At 36.9% G+C, this 19,808-nt stretch overlaps 1 protein-coding gene across 7 annotated transcripts in view; it reads left to right on the forward strand.

Moving 5' to 3' along the window:
- The window catches only part of RAPGEF6 (Rap guanine nucleotide exchange factor 6), a 188,539-nt gene extending 169,742 nt beyond the window's left edge, over positions 1-18,797 (forward strand). For all 7 annotated transcript variants that reach the window (XM_069091817.1, XM_069091821.1, XM_069091820.1 and 4 more), the window contains 4 exons: positions 8,726-8,954; positions 9,883-10,370; positions 13,502-13,822; positions 14,918-18,797. In XM_069091817.1, coding sequence (XP_068947918.1) covers positions 8,726-8,954; positions 9,883-10,370; positions 13,502-13,822; positions 14,918-14,943 — 1,064 coding nt within the window. In that variant the 3' untranslated portion in view covers positions 14,944-18,797. The remainder of the gene's footprint in view (positions 1-8,725; positions 8,955-9,882; positions 10,371-13,501; positions 13,823-14,917) is intronic.
- Positions 18,798-19,808: the final 1,011 nt, after the last annotated feature.

Below are 19,808 nucleotides of genomic sequence, written 5' to 3' on the forward strand. Positions count from 1 at the left end.
ATAGATAATGAATGGGGAATCTTCTGCATAGAGTTAAGAGTTGATTTAACAGGAGCAGATGCCTTACATGAAGAAAAGGAACCAGAACAGAGCTTTATGATTAAAAGGACAGGAATGTCTCTGGTGATTCAGCAAAGGTAGATATTGAAGGAGAGAAACAAAGAGGTATGGTGACACAAAAACCTAAATAGACAATTTCTAGTAGGAAAGGGCGAAACATGGAAGTTAAATGCTACAGAGAGATCAAGAAAGACTGAGGACTGAGAAAAGAGAATAAAATCTGGTCATTAAGAAATGATTGTAACTTTGACTGGAGCATTTTTAGTTGTCATATTAACAGAATTCAGATTGCAAAAGGTTGAGAATTGAATGAGAGATGGAAGTAGAACGGATGAACAATCTTAACCTTAGCTACGGCTTTTGACTGAAAGGGAAGAGTTACAGGACAATGACTAGAGGACATGGTGGAAGCAAGTGAAGTGTTTTGGTTTTTTTTTTTTTAGATTTGTGGGGAGATCTGAGTCTGTAGGCAGTAGGGAAAGGGCCAGTAGAGAGAGAGCGACTGAAGATTAGAAAGGAATGTGAGTATAGGGACAGTCTGCTGTTGGACATAAGAGCGCGTAGGTCAGGGGTAGCCAAGAGGTTAGCTTTAGAGAGGATGAGGCCACCTCTTCATTGTAGACTTTAATCCAATAAAGGAAGAGAAAGTGGGGAATGATGCCAGGAGAACAGAAGTGAACTGTTGTCTATCTTTTAAAAGTTTATGAAGAACAGGAAAGGGGTACAGGAAGGGCAAATGTGGTACTAATGTTCAGAAAAGAGAGAAGCATAGTACTGCAAACATGCAGGCTTTACTGTGATTTCTGAGGGGAAAAAACTAGAATACATTGTTAAAGGTACCCTTTTTTCTTAATTTGTGAGCATTTAGAAAGGGAAATAGTAATCACCAAGACTATCAAAAACAAGTCATCCTTTTTTAACTGGTTTACTAGACCAGGGAAATGATGGAGATATTGTTTATATAGACTTCAGTAAAAAATCTGACAAGGTGATATTTGTGGGCAAGAAAGAAAGGTACTATAGATAGTAGTACAGCTAGCTAGATTCAGAACTGATTGAATAACTAGACACTTAAAAAAAACCACAATGCCACCTTTAAGAATTTTGATTTCTTAAAATATTGAATTTTAAAACATCAAGTAAAATGGACATATGTGTGTATGTGTATGTAGGCGTGTGTATATATAGATATGTATGTGTATACACACATATATATGTACACACACACACAGATAATACCAGATGCTTCAAATCTTCTGTTACGGACAACTTGCTTTTCATTGCCAGCTTTGAGGAGATCTCTTTTGGGTTACTTTAGGGATCTGTCATCTAACATTTTCTCCAGTGATTTGGATAAACAAATAGATAACATGTCTATAAAATTTTGAACATGATATAAAATTGTTAGAGGTAACCAACATTTTGGATGACAAGATTCAAAGAGAGAGCATGATGGGCTAAATGCACTAAGTTTACATTTAATCAGGAAAAATGTAATTTTTTGCAGTTGGGCTAAAAAAAATCTATAGATACAGAATATGTGGCAGGTATAGTCCAACAAGAGTTCATATTAAAAAGTTCTCAGTGTTTTAATGGCACCCAAGTTAGAACTATATTAATAGCGTGATGTGGCAGCCAGGGAAACTCATGTAAGGTCTGGTCTGGACAGATAAACATGGCTTAGGCATTTTTACATGTCGGGGGTGACAAAATAGAATCAGTTACAAAATGGGATCAGAACAATTTGATTTTCTCAATTTCCTCCTTTTTGTCAAGGAGAGACAGACTTTTGTACAGTGATGATCATCAACCCATCCCCAATGTCCATTAAATTAGCAGATTTCATCTTGGACTCCAGACATCTTATGTAGTTGTCTGGTCTCTGGAGCATCTTTCCTTGCAGCAGTCTGGAGCATGTCCTCAGGAGCAGCTCTTCAGTAGAATTTTTTTTTTCTGGTTCCAAGTTACTTGTAGAGACTCCTCAGAAGTTCTTGCTAAAATGTTTTAGAAAACAGATCTCATTAAAAGTTAGCGCAGCCTCTCAAGTTTTCCTTCTCCAATAACTAGTTAATATTGTGAAAACCAGCTCAGATCTTATTGTTCCGGTGGTGCAGGGGTGGGAGTGGGGGACATCAGAGTAGAACCCAGAGTTTGCTTGAAGCTTCAGAAAATTTAGGTTTTTACATGCCCCATTAGAATAATTTATATTCGATGTACAGGATTGCCTGATCTTGTTACTTTCTCAAAAATCTCCACTCTGATTTCAAGTTCTTTACGGAGGATCAGACACTATTGAAGATTCAGTTCTGCATTTGAAAATATAAGTAACAGCAGAGACTCTGTAGCTTTCCACCCCTGGGTTCAATAGTTACACAAATGAATTTACTTCTAAGAGGCTGACTTTATTCCAGTTATAATAAAAGACTTGGGAGGATACTTAAATAATTAATTCCAAAATACATCAGTAAGTTGTTTATAATAAAACATGTTTGTACTACATTATTTCCACATTAGTCCGTGAATTACATCCCTGTAAGAAAACTGATTGCATTGAAATTCTCTTGCCCTAATTAAAACTGAAAATGTTTCTGATTTCCTATATTATTAAGAAAGGATGAGCTATTTCAGGGACATAATTTTTCATATGACTATACAGGCAGGCAGAGAGTAATAACTTGCTTAGTTGGTTGGGTTATGGAATGGCTTACACATTCAGATTGAAAATGTCAAAATCGCACATACTTGCATTGTGCTCATATCTTCTACTGACCATGTGCTCTGATTATAGAAATTTGATATAAAAGGAAAAAAGCATGGATATGATTCTACTGGCATCAAACTAGTCCTTCAGGTTTAAGTGTAAGGGCACATGTGTGACAGGATGAAGCTTCCTTAACTCTGTTTGATTTTAGGTAAGAGTCAATCACATCAAAAGTGATGGCATCATCTTCAGCAACGAGGAATAAGGGGCAGCTGGTGACACAGTGAATAGAGTACCAACCCTGGAGTTAGGAGGACCTGAGTTCAAATGCAGCCTCAGACACTTGACACTGACTAGCTGTGTGACCTTGGGCAAGTCACTTAACCCCAGTTGCCTTGCCTACCCCCCTCCAAAAAAAAAGAAGGACGAGGGATAAACCACACAACCTGTAAAAAAGCCTAATCACCATATGGGTGTTGCCTCAGTCGAAGTGAGAACTCAGAAAGATCTTAACTTAAAAGGGTCAAGGTCTCCCACTGCATCCTGGGCCATCTCCAGTCATCCTGATCTGTGTCTGGCTGCTGGGCCCAGATGGCTCTGGAGAAGAAAGCGAGTCTGGTGACTTTGCACAGCCCTCTCTCACTTAAATCTAATTCAGTTGCAATCATGGCGTCATCATCTTGATGTCATGGTCCTCCTTGAGAACGAAGGACAAACTACCACCATCCTTAAGACTTAAGCCTAAGGGCACGTATGTGACAGGATAAGCATCCTTAGCTCTGTTTGATTTCAGGTAAGAGTCACAGTTTAACAACCAACCATGTAGCAATAATTTACCTCATTGCCAGACGCAGAGATAGCCAAGTGGAAAACATTCCTGTTCAAAGGAACATAGTGGGGAAACCGAACCAGAAGGATCTCACCTTAGGTTGATGCCAAGATTGTCCCATTAGTGTTTTTTCCAGATGCAGACCTTCCCCTGTAACAGTTCGGGATCATATGCCCTCTGAATAACTTGTGGTATTTCTCTCAAATCTTGGATTACTGACTTAATGATCAATCAGACAACTATACCTAAATTCAAACCTCAAAATAAAATCGGTTACAGTTTCAAGAGCTTTTGCCCCAAATGGCACGTTTCACTTATTCCAGCTTAGTACTAGCTAAAATTAATTTTTTTTTTTCCTCATGGAGTTGCAAAAAGCAATAAAAATGTACTAGGATTCACATAAGAGATTTCACTTAACATCTTTCACTTGTTTTTCTTCTCAAGTTTAAATTTGTTCTGGTATAAAAACCAAATGTTAGAAATCATTTTTATATTATATACAAACTTGCAAATCCTCAACAAGCTAAGTTCATTCTTTCAGAACTTCGTAACATAAAGAAGCTCTTTTCCCAGGGCTGATGACAAGGGAAGTCAACAGGTGCCCCAAACAAGGGGCCAATCCAGATGCTGCCCCTGTCTGTCCATCCCATGATAATTCATCCTCTTAACTGATGTAAACCACATGCTCTCTGGGTGGCAAGTCCGCTATTTTCAGTCTTTTTGTTTCTTCCTACCTGAATTTCCCTCATATACTTCCATGGCTACCGTCTTGCCAGGATGTCTTTCAGAGTCCCTATATCGCATCATGCATTCTGCTCTGGTATCTACCAGAGGGGACATGGTTCATTTTTAGGGTTCTAGTATATGATAACTGACACATGGGGCCTCCATTCACCCTGAATAGTCCTACATCAAAGGTGACTGTGGCTGTCTTTCTAAGGGAGGGAATTTGGGGGTATTTGCCCCATATTCCCTTAGAACTGCTATGAGCTGTGCTCTTAGACATCCCACCCCTCTCTCCCAGAATGGAATAGACTAACCCTGCTTCATACCTTCATACCCCAAGGAAGATTGCTCTAAATAGAACAAGTCTGGATAAGACTGTCACCTTATTCTCTCCTTTCCACATAGTAATGAATGATCAGTTTTAGGTTTTAACATTAAAACAGCCCCAAATAACTGTGTTACCAATCTTACAACTCTCATAACTGATAGCCAAATAGTTGTAGCTGTAACTTACCTACAGGCAAAAGTGGAAATACCCAGTTTTCTAAACGGTAGTTACAAAACAGAAGACAAGGTTAGTAGGGCTGATAAAAGAACAACTGCTTTAAACAGTTTTTCCACCCTCTTTTAGTTTCAGGTTATACTTGAATAACATCTAAGTAATAAAAAGTTGCTTGACAACTGATAAAAAATACTTTATCAGTTTGAAAAAATATTATGTACTTGGAACTTGAAACCAACCCATTACCAATCAGGTGACTTCAATCCTGTTGAATGCATTTCCAAATTACCTTACATAGAAAATTAGGCATCTCATATATACTGGTATACTGGTCACATCTAGTTCAGGAACTAATAATAGTTCACACTTAAGAGTGTCTGTCCTCTACCAGGCATTGTGTTAGGTACTTCATACTCATGTGAAGTAAACTGAGGTAACTTGATTAAGGTCACACAACTAATATTTCAGATCTATGCATTTTCTCAATTTGTCTTAGTGCCAAATAGTATAATAAATTCTGACTTATCTTAAACATCAAATTAGGAGAGACAGTATTTCACTTAAAATGTGACCAGAATGAATTCAGACATACAGATCTGTGTTCCAAATGGTATTACACACAATCTGGGGTTATGATTTTAATACTGACTTGTTATATTTTACACATATACTAGTTATCAGTAATTTCATATTATGGGGTCCACTATTTCTAGCCAATCTCCTGTCAAAGAATGTAAAGGTGGCAATCTGACATACCCCAATTATTACACTTAAGAGTGTGTTTTAATTTAGTTCAGATCTTGGAAGGAACCCATAGTTTATCAATTTACCCATACCTCTTTATGCTTTCTTCTTATGAATAGGATACACATACACACACACAGACCCTACAGTCATTTCCAAATTTAACACAGAAAACAATTTTAGAAGTTTTTAAAAATTTGACTAGTACTTAAATTTAGTTGGTGAGACTCCTTAAATTCTAGCTAGATATTCCAATCTAACTCAGTTACCTTTTGATTCCTGATTTATAGAAACATTTTCCCTTTTTGTGAGCCAGGAAAGGGTTAAGTGCCAGTTCTATTCCAAAGTCCAGCTTATTCTCTCTTTTCACCTTGAAACTTTCATTAACAGCCCCAATCAGTGTCCTGATGACTATGCCAATTTTAAGGTCATCTGTATTATAATCAGTGAAGCAACCTCCTTCTCTTTTTAAAGCACTTGGGGTTAAGTAACTTGCTCAAGGTTACACGGCCAGTTATTTCTGGGTGTGGTGCTGAGTGTCTGAGCCCGGATTTGATCCCGAGGTCATCCTGACACTGGAGCCGGTGCTCTTACTCGCTGTGCTACCTGGCCGCCCCTACCTCCTTCTCTTTTTGTGAGCCAGGAAAGGGTTAAATGCCAGTTCTGTTCTGAAGTACAAGCCTAGAAACTTTCCCTGACACAGCCCCCAAGTCTTTTTCTCTATAATCAGTGAAGTGACCTTCTTTTCTGGGGAAAAAGATTACTCCATCCCCCCTTTTTTCCTTGTCTATCCTTGTATAACCCACAACCTAATATCTAATAAATTCAGGAATGTAGAGGGAGGGAGAGATTTTTTTGAGCATTTAGGGGTTTAATTATTCTACTCAAACAATCTTCACTGAGTACATATATTTTTTCATTCTCTCTCTTCTATTCACCCACCCAGACTGCTGCAGTCAGCCAAGGATGGAGGGAGAAAAGGAGAAAGAGACTTTCAGAATTACAATTCCTTATCACTTTCCTGTCTACATGCTTAACTCCCTTTAACCTGGCTAACCAGCAAACAAGCATTTCTACGTGTTTCTTCTAACTGGAATTCTTCCAGTTGCTTTCTGTTCTCAGTCTCTGAGTCTAGGAACTTGGTAGTGACATTTTCTTTTCACGATCTGAAAAAGGGGCCACCTCACATCTTGCCACTACTTGTCTCCCTCCTTTTCCCAACCTGATGGAGCATACCTCCATCAAAAGGAGACTCTAGACCTTTTCATGGATTTAGGGCATCCCCATATTTAAGTAATGGTTCACATGTGTCCAACACGGGGCCACCCTTACCCCCCCCCCCCATGGAAGCCATCCAGGGATTCCCCCCCCCAGACCTATCCCCTACTGCTTTGGCATTCCATTGGTATCCTGTCTATGCCAATTATAAGGTCGGAATTCCCCTTGATGGGGAACCCTGTACCTCCCCTGTAAGTGTGGGGTATTCTTTGTGATACCAAAGGGAGAGGCCAAGTATCTCCAGACTGATTAAAGATAGTAATTTAATCAGTCATTTTGAATTCTTACAAAACAGGGCAATCTTTGGTCTGGTGGCAGCCATGTAGTTCAGTGAATCCCTGCTAAGAATCCCCCAAATCTCCACAGTAATTACAGAAAACAGATCAAGGGAGGAGGAGCTAGAAAGTGCATCACTACTGATTGGTGAATATTTTTGGTTTTCTGTTTAGTAATGAGCTTGGATATCACACCCACGTACATGATATTCTTGTTACGGCTTTCATGGGTCATACTATCCTAAATAATGATCCAGTGTAGTCAGTATCTAAGTTACGATTTTTAACAGGTCACCATATTCAGGCTTTCACCTTTCACAGAGTTTAAACTTTTATGACTTTCCTCAATTGGGACCCCACAGATACATTGAGAAAACCAGCGTTTAGAATACTGGAGGTGAAATAGTCACACTAGACTTTGACTTGGCCATGACACATGGAGTATGTATTGAATTCTGAGTAACACATTTTTAGGAAGGTCTTGACAAACTGAAGAATATTCAAGGGAGGGCTGGCCATCAAGATGTGAAGGGTGAAGGGGGCAGGATAATATTGATGACGATGGTAACAATGGTAGCTGACATTTGATAAGAATTTTGAAGTTTGCAAAATTCTTTACATATCTTATTTAAATCTTATAATGACCATATGACGTGATACTGTAGGCATCACCCCTGTTTTAGAGATGGTGAAGTAGCTGAAGAGCAGTTAGGCAGTCAGTCCATGGTTAAAGTTTCAGAGATGAGTTTCAAACCCAGGTCTTCTGGACTCTTTAAGTCCAGCCTCAATCTATTTTCTAGGTCAGTGGTTTTTCCAAAGTGATATTTCACATTTCCTTCTGTTTTTATCTTCCTTTGGATCTGTTTTATAGTATCTTGATTTCTTATAAAGTCATTAATTTCCATTTACTCTAATTTTGAAGGAATTGTTTTCTGCAATGAGTTTTTGAAATTCCTTTTCCGTCTGGCCAATTTTGCTTTTTAAGGCATTCTCCTCATTGACTTTTTGGACCTCTTTTGCCATTTGAGTTTTTTTTTTTCATGTCCTTTAGGAGACTATTAAACTCGCTTTTCATGATTTTCTTGCATCATTCTCATTTCTCTTCCCAATTTTTCCTCTACTTCTCTTACTTGATTTTGTGTTGAGGATTATGGTTTTCTCCTGAATTTTTATTGGAAAACTCAAATGTATTCTGTTATCCATTGGGTTTTATGCCATTTCTTATGTTTGCAAGTCACTTTCACTACACTCTTGAGACTGTTTTATGATCTGTGTACAGGTACTACCTGCCTACCATGTAGTATTTTTTTTTCTTTTGATAGGTACTGTTGATTTTTTTAAACCCCATAACTTTAAAGTCTTGAAGTGGTTATTCTTTAACAAATGCTAAGTTATACCATGAATTTTTACTACTGACATAAAATTAAAATTTACAGTGTTCACCCCACAATACCATTTGAAGTAATTGAGATTTTTCTCCTTTCTCTTCTGTATCAAAGCATTAGATAGATTCTCACTTTATTGCTTTTGTTTTTTAAGCATTAATGGAGTTTTGTTGTTTGTTTCTTAGGCCCTTCCTCTAGTATAAATATTTCTTTTTCCTCATTTAGGTTATGCCCATATGCCATCAGCTAAATCCGAAAACTTCTCAGACTCAAGCCATAGTGAGATTTCATCGAGGTCCAGCATCGTGAGTAATTGTTCTGTTGACTCAATGTCTGCAGCTCTACAGGAGGAGCGATGCTTGCCCCAGTCTCTTAGCGGCATGGACTCTGTTGGAGCAGTAGAAAAGAAGGAGCAGCCTCCAGTGACAGCTGATCATAGCCAACATGTCATTGGGTGAGCTGCTTTAATGTTGAGCTGGCTGCATTACAGGAGGCAGGGAAGCTGTAGTAGACAGAGTCACATATTCATCAGCAATTTTAAAGAAGGCTGATTCGGTATCCTAGGTTTGTCAGTCAGCTAAATGGTGTTTGAGTTTTACCAGAAGAAGAAAAGTGAAAGTTCTTCATATTTGAATAGTTAGATTATTGAAATGAGCAAAACAGGTTAAGAAGTGCTGCATAATGCTGGGTATGCAATATTGGCATTATCTGTAAAATCTGGTTGTTTTTTAAAGGACAAATTAAAATATTAATTAAATACTGCTCAGGTAGTTTTTTTTTCTTTTTTGGAGTTCAGGACAATTGGATTAAGTGACTTGCCAAAGGTCACACGGCCTAGTAAGTGTTAAGTGTCTGAGGCTGGATTTGAACACTGGTCCTCCTGACTCCAGGGCTTGCGTTCTATTCACTGTGCCACCTAGCCACCCCTTCGGGTAGTTTTTTTTTAATATTTCTAAAATAGTCCAAACTATGATATTCTTTCTGAATACTATATAATCACTGAGACTAATCCAGAATTTTATCACATTGACTTATTGAGGATGAATATATCAATTACAAGCCACATTTTTCATTTGATTTGAAAAAAGTTTTAATGCTGATTTTCAAGGTAACACTTATGTGTAATTTTAAGGAATGCCATTTTGGTCAGCGATTCTATCCGTCAAATTTCTTTCTATTTTAATATTCAGAGATATCTTTTAATTTTTGCAATTTTAGTAATAATACTTTTGTGAGCTTATTTTATCATTCACAAGTTGTACTTAACATGCTGTTTAACACCTCACAGCAATGTGAAGTTTTAGCTAGTAGACAAGGAAAGACATTTTTTTTACCAGGAAAACAAGGCTTATTGTTCACATGTGTATTGTTTGTGTCTTCAGATGGGCTCTCTCAAGGCCTTCTGTAGTCAAGGGTTTAGCTGTTTCATCATCTGTGAGCACTGAGGAGATTTCTCATGAGCACATCACCATAGAAGCAGCTGACAGTGGCCGTGGAAGTTGGACTTCATGTTCAAGTAGTTCTCATGACAACTTCCAGAACATTCAGAACCAGAAGAGCTGGGACCTCTTAAATTCTTATCGACACAACCATTTGGATGTCCCCATTGCTGAAGTGGAACCCACAAACTGTGAACCTTATTTATATCAGACGAACAGTCAGCCTGAAGATGGCACCGAATGGGCACAGTCAAGACAGAGCTGGGCCTCCTCCAGCTCTCTCTCAGACACATATGAGACAAACTATGGAACGGTGAAGAGAAGGGTGGTAGAGGACTCCACTGTAGAGCCAGAGGAGGCTTTGGACTCCCATCCTAGCGCTGACGCCACATATAAAACCGTTACGTCCAGTACAGAAAAAGGCTTGATAGGTAAGTGGGTTGTTGTTTTTTTTATCTTTGTAGCTCTTTCTATTAAGTGATTTGGAAGTGATGTGGGCAGGTTTCGGCTCCATCCATCTCTCTGGATGTCGAGGAACTGCTGTGGCACTTCAGGATTTCAGTAGCAGTGCGGGGAAAGCATATAAAAGCATGACAGACTCATTATCGAATAAAAGTCAGCTACCATAAAGTGTCTGTGTGCCTGTAGCTTTCCTTTTAGATTTGTTTAGTTATTAGCTGTGTGACCCTGGGCAAGTCACCTAGCCCTGGCTGCTTCAGTTCTTCATTTGTAAAAAAATGATCTGGAGAAGGAAATGGCAAGCCACTTCAGTATCATATCTCAAAATGGGGTCACAAAGAGTCGGACGTGACAAAATTACTCAGGTAAGCCCCCTAGTCATGTGCGGGGTGCTCTAACATTCACATTTACGCCAGAATTCCATTCTAATCACTCATGCAATCTACACTAACTTCTCATTTTGGTATTTGGCCATCCTCTGTGTTTTCCTGAATGTCATATCTCTCTCCTCCTCCTCCTCTTCCTCTTCTTCCCCTCCACCCCTCTTTTACACCTGCTGAGGAAGTATCCATTAATACCTTAGCACCCCTGCCCCACCTCCACCCTTTTAGAGCTAACATTTCTGTTAATGTTTAATTTACTCAAGCAATTAATTCTACATAATATTTGTAATTGTGTGCTGCTTATGCATTGAAGGTTGAATTCTGCTATTAGCGCGCAACAAGAATAGAGAATATAAGGCATAGTATTGGAGCCATTCATTTTTCATTCAGTAAAGATTTATTGAAGCTAATTATGTGCCCACTGTAGGAAGAGGTAAAAGATTGTGACTTGTTTCTTATGCTCAAGCAGTTTATAGCCTTTGAGGGAAGAGAAGACATTGTTAGATAAAAAAGTTTAATCTTGCCTTTTTTCTGACTTTCTCAGCAGCTGGGGGCAAATCTTTTGGTGACTCAGAGTAGACTTCCCTTATCTCAAAGAGAATATTTCTTTGACTGTGTATGGCAGATCAGATTAATTGTGCTATAGGGGAACAGGCATCTAGAACCGTCCAGTGAAAGTGGTGTTGTCATCTGATATAACCACCCCTCCCCCTGAAAAAATCTAAAAAAACCCAACTATGTAAGTAAAAAGGAACTGGCACTGAATTCCTGGCCAACAAGACATTTATCCTTCCCTCCACAAAACATCCTAAAGGAGAAATACGGTCCTGTGGTGACTTGTGCTGTGTCTTCTTCTTTCATGTTGCCTCGGTCATTGTTGGGACTTGATTCCACTGAGATCAGTCAACAGACATTTATTAGGTACCTAGTAAAAGCCATAGGCACCGTGTTAAGTGATTTTTATGCAAATACAAAGAATGAAGCAATCTCTGCTCTCGTGATGCTTATATTATATTGATTTAAAAGTATATATATATATATATGCATATATATACATGTATATATATTGAATGCCAGTCAGAAAAAAAATGCCCAGTGCTATAGAGGTTCTTAAAAGGGCAAGATGAATTTAAGGCTTAATGAACCTTCTACTTTGCTTCCTCTGCTGCAGTTACTTTTAGAGGTAACTTGCTTACCTTCAGTTCTTATTAGAACAGTGCTCTGTACCTCTAAGATATAAAATTGAACAGTTAAATATATTTTCTTAGGGTCCACATAGGCAATAACTTCCCTAAAGAACCTAGATATAAAATCTTTGGCTTAAGATGTTTTCTGGAAAGTATTAGAAAACGTGCATTTTCAGTCTCATCAAGTAAATGAAATAATTTAGTGAAAGGCTTACATCTCTAAATTCATTTCACTTATAATTGCTTTTGAATAAGATGTCATACAGTATAGTCAGTATTCAGTATTTGTTTTGCTCTGATTAAATGACTTAATTTTTATGACTATCCTGGATGAGGATTAGATAGGGGAGAATTGTCAAAATACAATTATTGACACTTTTCAGGCCAACTAATAAAGACAAAATTTTATGTTCACTTTGATATTTTGGTGATGCTTCATCTTTCCCTTGTTGCTGTATAAATTATTGCTTCTTTTGGCCCCCCATGTGACTAACTGCCTCATGTGCATGACCAAAGATGCAAAGCCCTTCTAAAAATTTGGTTCTGTGCTGTGTTCTACCATGTTTCTAGTCTGACAATTTTACCTTCCTTTTTGAAGCTTTGATATAGAGCATTTAATCTGCAAAGCTCACTGACACTAGGGGGATTATAGACTTGAAGAAGAAATTTATTATCTCATGATTATTTTTCTAGTAAAAATATGAAGTTATTCATTTATTTTTCTCTGCACTTTATTAGGAAGCAGGAAGATCATTTTTGGAATGAAATAGTTACATAGTAGAGGTGCATACTGGGACCCTAAATCTGTATTGTGTTTATCAGAGGCCATTTATATATCATTCACTATATTATTTGAATGAATGACTAAAAATAGTATATTGTGTCTTGGGGCGGGGGGAATCTACATTATTTTATAGGAATTTCATCCTTCACTGTTCATGCAAATATATTTGATTACATACGTGCAGAAATAACCAAATCTTGTGAGAAACGCTATTTTGATTTACTGATTTTATTACACTTCTTTTATGTTACTCTTGATTACACACAAGTATTCTAAAGATGAAAGTTCCTAAAAGTAAAAATCTCCATTACAGTATTTAATGTAGTTAATGGAGACTGACAATTGAAGGGTGAGCATTCCTTTCAGTTTTTCAGCACCAAAAGGTTTTCTTTAAATATCTCATTACTGGAGAGCATTTTTGAAACCAGGGTCAAAGTTTGACGCAGGTTTTCAATGGGGGAGGTTTGTTATTGATGTAATCTCTCGTAGTTCTTGATAATTCTATTTTATACTATGGTAGAAAAAATTGGTAGAGCTTTTCAGTAGGTATTTAATGTAGTTTTGAACAAAAAAAGATGGTTTTTAAAAACTGAAAACAGAAATCTGTGTGACTATCATTATATACTGCGGTTTTTTCATTTGCCTTTTTAATCATTTTTTTTCCCATTGTAACATTTTGCTTTTTTTTAAGTTTGTTTTTTAAATCTTATTTCCTCATTAACATTTCCATTGCTTATTTCTTATGCCAGTGTACTGTGTCACCTCACCTAAGAAGGATGATAGGTATAGGGGGCCACCTCCCACCCCACCAGGATACATGGGGATTTCTTTAGCGGACATGAAAGAAGGACCACCCCACCACCCATACGTAAAACCTCCAGACTATAGTGTGGCAGTGCAGAGATCAAAGATGGTACATAGCAACCTCTCTAGACTTTCATCAGCCTCTCTCGTTAGTGAACCTATGGCCTGTATTTCATCGAAGATCCTATCTCAGCCGCAGCGGCATAGTCTGCAGCCATCCCATCCCAAGCTAGCCGATGCGACTGACGCAGATAGTGAAGCAGATGGTATGTTGATGAACTACCTTTGATTATTGTTAAAGAGATTTCTATACAAATAAATCAAGTCTTACAGCTGTATAATTTTTCTGCTTTAATTTTTCTTAGTCACTTACTGGTTTTGTAAACTATGATTTTGAATGTATTTTAAAGCCTCTCAAAAAGCGTGTCATACTCTTGTAGCATTTATATATGGAGACAACAAGTGGACTTCAGGGCGTAAACCAAGTGCTGCTATCTGTTCTTAAGTGGTATTTATACCGAGACACTGTTTTGAGGAGTAGTCATTTCAAAGTTTTGTATTGCAAACATGAGACATTGATTTATTACATTAGTATTTGAGGACCTTAATAATCTTTTTCGTATTAAAAATTATTTTGTCCAACAGTTGCAGATTCCTCTGAACTTAACTGTGTTGCACAATTGTTAGCATTACTGTATGTTGAAAAGCAGCCAGATACCCCACTGGGTCTTATAGCAGAAGAACCCGGTTTAAATCTGAACTCCGACATTTGCTAGCTGCCCTGGACAAGTCGCTTAATTGCTGTTTGCCTTAGGTTCTTTGACTGTAATATGGGTATAATAACAATCCTAGGGTTGTTTTGAGGATTAATAAGATAATATTTGTAAAGCACTTAACCTAAGTGCCTAGCACACAGGCAGTGATACAAACACTAACTGCTGTTTTTTAATGCTGTTCTTCATTAGGCTGTCATAGCTGTCAGTTATCATCTTAAACTCCTGAACCTGGTAAATCTCTCCCTATTCCCCAGTCAGTAAGTCCTAAGTGTGAAATTTTCAAAACATTCATCACTGGAAATAAATTTTATGGATATTTTTCTTCAGTATTAAAATTCTTGGCTGGTTTCCCCTGTAGACTTTGTCCAAGTATAAAGTATAGTTGGAGAAATGGTCTACTTCTTTTTAAACCTATTTTTTGTGTTTTTCTAAGCACAATTGTAGTAATGATGAAATCTGGGGTTTTGTTGAAAGTTATTAATGTTGGAATCAAATAAGACGAGGTTGGCTTATTTTCATTAATATGGTTGTAGAAGAAGATATTTGCTAATTATTTAAAATCTACTTTTTTTTCCTTATTTTCAGAAAATGAACAAGTTTCAGCAGTCTAGCCTTTGGGGAAATCATCTTGAAAACAAGTTTGAATCAAAGTACTTTGGGAAGAAGGACCATAAGATTCTGTTAGCCAGTGCTGACAGCTTGCTGCTACTACACTAAGAAGTTTTTAGTGCCTGTGTTATGACCAGTAAGATCTGGACCTGGCTGAATTGTGCCTCTATTGCATGTAGTCTCAACAGCCTGTGAAATTCATACTTCTGTGTGGCAGAGCATCCAGTCTGCAAAACTCACTGACACTGTACATTGATCTAAATGTTCCAACTGTCTGTCTACACACTAGGCCTTCATTGGGATAATCAGTTTTGAGAACCACTTAAAGTGTGGAAAATCATGTTTAGTATCATACAGTATTTCTATGAATTTCCCTTGAAAATTATTTTAAGGTAACATTATGGTTTTCCAGCCAAGATTGTTAATTTCATGGACCTATTGGACATATTTTGTTTTCATGTCCGCATTTTCATGCACAAAGTCAAAACTTCTGCCAAAAACCAAGGACTTTGCAGTGGTGTTTGAATAATAATTTATTGACTGTTTGAGAGTTTGTAAAGTTTTCTTTATTTGTGTTTGGATGTTATGCTCTGGTTGGCTAATGTGTATGTTCAGAAGGAAATAAAAATTAGACTCACATAAACTATTCTTAGGATAGCCAAACTAATGTCCTTTTAAAGCAAAGCTTGTGTTCCCTAAGAAAAAAACCAAGGGGTACAGATTTCAGCATGATTATGTATGTAACTAAAATCGAGGGATTTTAGGGGAACAGGAAGAGTTTTTTGTTTGTGAACATAGATCAGTGAAATGTTGCCATCTTGTAGTCCCAGTTTTAAAAGTTTGGTGAAGCTGTCTTTTTAAAAAAAGAATCAAAATAAGAATCAATCAGTAAGTACTTCTTAAATGCCTGCTATGTACCAAGCACTGAACTGGGCCCAGAGAATATAAATACAGTGAATAAATCAGTCACTGACTCTTAAGAAACTTAGTTTCTGATGGGGGGAGGGAATCATTAACTTGAAGTCTTAGAGAGCCCCAGATTATTAAAATGGAGGTGCTTGAATGCATGAAATTCATCTCTATGACTAAAATGCTATAAACTTGGTTAAACAGAACTCCGCTGTTTCTGAAGGTAAAAAAGCAGCCTGGCAAATACACTTTAACTAGGAGTATAAAACATGTAGGTCATGGTTTTGAATTGGGTTTTCGATTCCAGCTAATCCCTTTGGGTACCTACAGAGAAGCGGATGGGAAATATTATCTGCTAAGCCTCGAGTGCTATAAAAACATCGGTGAAATGCAATTGCTGCCTTTTTACCTATGAGAGCAGTACCACTCTTGGGTGGCCTGTTTTAAAAACTTAGCCAACCAAAGTATGTGCTTGTTTATTTTTTGGTGGGAGAAAAGGAAGACCCAAACACGGGTATAAAAATGAAAATGCTTGTTCTTTCCTAGTGTAGAACTCAAAGATCCATTCCAGTGACTTTTAATTGGACATGAATGTGTTAATATAGATTTGAACACTTAATTGTACATTTCTGTGACCTCATTTACAAGGTGGGCTAGATTTTTAACATTTTTTACAAGCTGGGTGAAATGTTTTCTACATCTTAAGTTAAAAAAGTTTTAAAAATTATTTTATATTATTTCCGTTTTATAGTGTGCAAGGTAAGTAAAATAACATATTCAGAAAATTACATAAGTACCAAAAAAAAAAAAATTCCAAAGCCAATTATGTGCATTACCCAAATGAACTTTGGGCAGAAATTGGTTCATCTTTTGAGTGTATGTTGTAAACCATGTTTTTCATCTGTGGCTTCGTGTGTAAATGTTACTCTCAGTAGGACTATCTTTCCATCTTCTACCCCATCCTCTCAAAGCCCAAGTCAGTGCCCAGTTCTAAAGTAATGACATATTTGTCTCTTCCCTCTGTAGGACTTTCAGTTAATCTTAAGAAAAGCAACAAAGAAATCCATGCCTAAAAAAATGTTTTGCAGAGATCATAGCCGATACCTGAAGCTCACATATTTCTTTCTCAACGTGAAGAATTCTGGATTAGGTTAGCTGCTTCAGTAAGGACTCGATGTAACAACCTTTTTGCCCTAATGGGTTAGAAATAACATTAAAAGTAATATGAGAAATAAATCACATGCTATTGTAGTCATCCAACTTGTAAAGAATAATATTTAATCAGGAAGCTGTATATGTACATTGCCTGAAAACAGGAATATTTTTTCTTTCACAGACTTTTTTTTGCTCCTAGTCTGTGGACTACTTGCCATAGCTAACAAAAAACAAAGCCCTGTTTTTCCTGTAAGTGTTTTGTTTAACTGGAGTGTGATATTCAGTAAGCTGTTTTACATCCATTCCCCAAGTTAGATCTGGGGTTTGTAAAATCTCTTTTTCTTATGTAGCCGCCTTTTTTCATGTGATAGGAAGTCCGAGTAGGCATGTTACCTGGATAGAAGGTATTTTATGTAAATCAAGATAGTCACATGAAAGGGACTGGGAAGCAGATGACTTTTTCTGTGCTTCTGATTCAGGGTGACTTACTGCTGCCTCTCCCAGCTATGCATGTTTGGGATTCCAGTGATCACATTGATCAGGGACAGCAGATAAATGTGTTATAGTTGTGTGTGGGTTTGAGAAGTGATTACTTTTTGTTGAGTTTGAGTTTAGGTATAAGTTGGTTTACAGTTTTTCACTTTCTTGGTTTGTCACAAAGCCATAGTGAGAGAAACCACTGACCTTGTGTGTCCCATATCCCCCGTCTGGTTTCTTTTAACTTTTTTCAAATTCCTAACTTCATTCATGGTATGAACATGCCTCTCCCTTCCCTTCTTACTCCACTAGAGCACTGATATCTGGAGGAAGTGCTTTAAAAATCCCTGATGTGCGAGAAGGGGCCAAGAAAGCAATTTTTAATTTCAGCCAAATACTTTCTTAAAAATAAAAGTTTAAGGAAATAATTCCAAATTAATTTAAGATTAATATAATTAGCGTTCTTTTTTCTTCTGCACTTTTACTTTCAATAAAAGTGGATGCTCTATATTTGGAAAAATAACTGATAACAATATCCACAAAATTAGTTTTTAGCAAACAGTGTTAAATTGCAAAGGAAATTCAATAATGTGCTAATCTTAAAGTTCACAAGTAGCAGGACTTAGGTATGACTCTACCTGGCTTGTGGACATAAACCTTCTAGTTATGTAGATGCTCTCACTTGCAAGATCGATCATGTTCTTGTAAAACATATCCTCCCAAACTAAGAATGGGGGGAAAGCATTATTTCCTTTATCTTAAAAACAATTTGATTGCAATGAACTGATAAAAATTTTGTTGTGATTTTAAGCTTTATTGGACATTAGAAATAGTGTGAGAAATCCATTAACTTAAACTGATTGGGAGAAAAGGGATACTGTGTTTAGAAAAGCTTCCCAATATATTTAAAGATTGAAACTTGAACACCCAGTTCAGCATTAGCTTAGGTTGTGTTTTTGTGGCTGTCTTTATTTTTGATACACATGGAATGCAATTTAACTTGGTATTATAAATTCTAAATATGTGAGAATATTGGCAAAAAAATTGCACAGTTGAAATAATATACCAGTAGCAACTGTACTGCACAATTCAGTGATTGTAAAGTATTCTGTAACAAGCAATGTTTGTCTCCTATTTTTTGATACCTCTTACACTTATGTCTTTTAGAAAGACAGTGCCTCTGTATGCTTTTTGTATTTTTACCGAGTGATTGTAAATATTTGTTATATTTTTGGTTAAGAGAATGTTTAAAAGTAATGTTTATTATCCAATATACTAATATGTTGTTGAAAACAATAAACTATATATACATTAAGATACACTGGACCTTGTTTTGTATAGATTACATAGACATTAACTCTGAAATCAAACAAAAAGAATCGACTGATGAACTTCCTTGCACTTTGGGGTTGTCTCTCAGATTCTAAAACCCTTATAAGATAGTATATTTTTCAGATAGTATTTAGTGAGCCACTAATTGTCATCTTGTAATTTCTGATGTAGTTCTTCCACATTGAACTCAAAATAGGTTTTTTTTGTCTCTATAACTATACTTTCTTATTCATTTGAACTCAGTCTTCTCCCTTTTCTGTCATATCAGTTGGATAGCCAAACCCACTGAGTTTTAATACACTAGTACATAGGTATGTGTGTGTATCTATATACATATAAATGCATAAAGATATAATGCAGAATCATTTAAAGATGGATAATGAATTGAGTCAGAATTTAAAAGGAGATAGGGTAGACTAGATCTCAAGTGGGAAATTGTGTTGAACTTTTAGGAATACCAAGTTGCTCCCCTAGTTGGGGTAATCTTTTGAACACGTTCTTTCAGAGATGGCTCTGCAGTTTTAAATCTTGAAATATCACAGTCTTTGAAGAATCAAAATTTCAGATGACGTATCCTTGAGGGTAATAGGGAAGAATATTAAAACGTCCTTTTTAGTCTCTCTAGAAATACTTTTAAAAATGATTTCTAAAACTCTTTGCAGACTTTTCCCTTTAAGAAAGTGGGTAAAAAAGAAGCTAAGGCCTTCCTTAAGGAAGTGAATTAATCTTGATAAGCAAACTGACTTCAAAGATCATTACTTTCGCTACCCTTGAAGCAATTGTCTGTTGACACTAGGCAACCCAAGGGAAATGCCCTTCTCCATTGAAGTTTAGATTCTTAATATAATTCTCTGGGAGGAATACCATCAATTCTTCCAAGGCTGTGGTTCAGGAGGAATGGAATGGTTACTCAACAATTCTGAAATGTTAGACCAAACTGTATGCTTCATACTGTAAATTTTCTTTCTCCAATGAACGTTACCTAAAATTGTCT

Source organism: Petaurus breviceps, unplaced genomic scaffold, assembly GCF_028583685.1.
Source record: "Petaurus breviceps papuanus isolate PSGF00001 unplaced genomic scaffold, PetGlider_PUasm1.0 189, whole genome shotgun sequence".
Taxonomy (NCBI): Eukaryota; Metazoa; Chordata; class Mammalia; order Diprotodontia; family Petauridae; genus Petaurus; species Petaurus breviceps.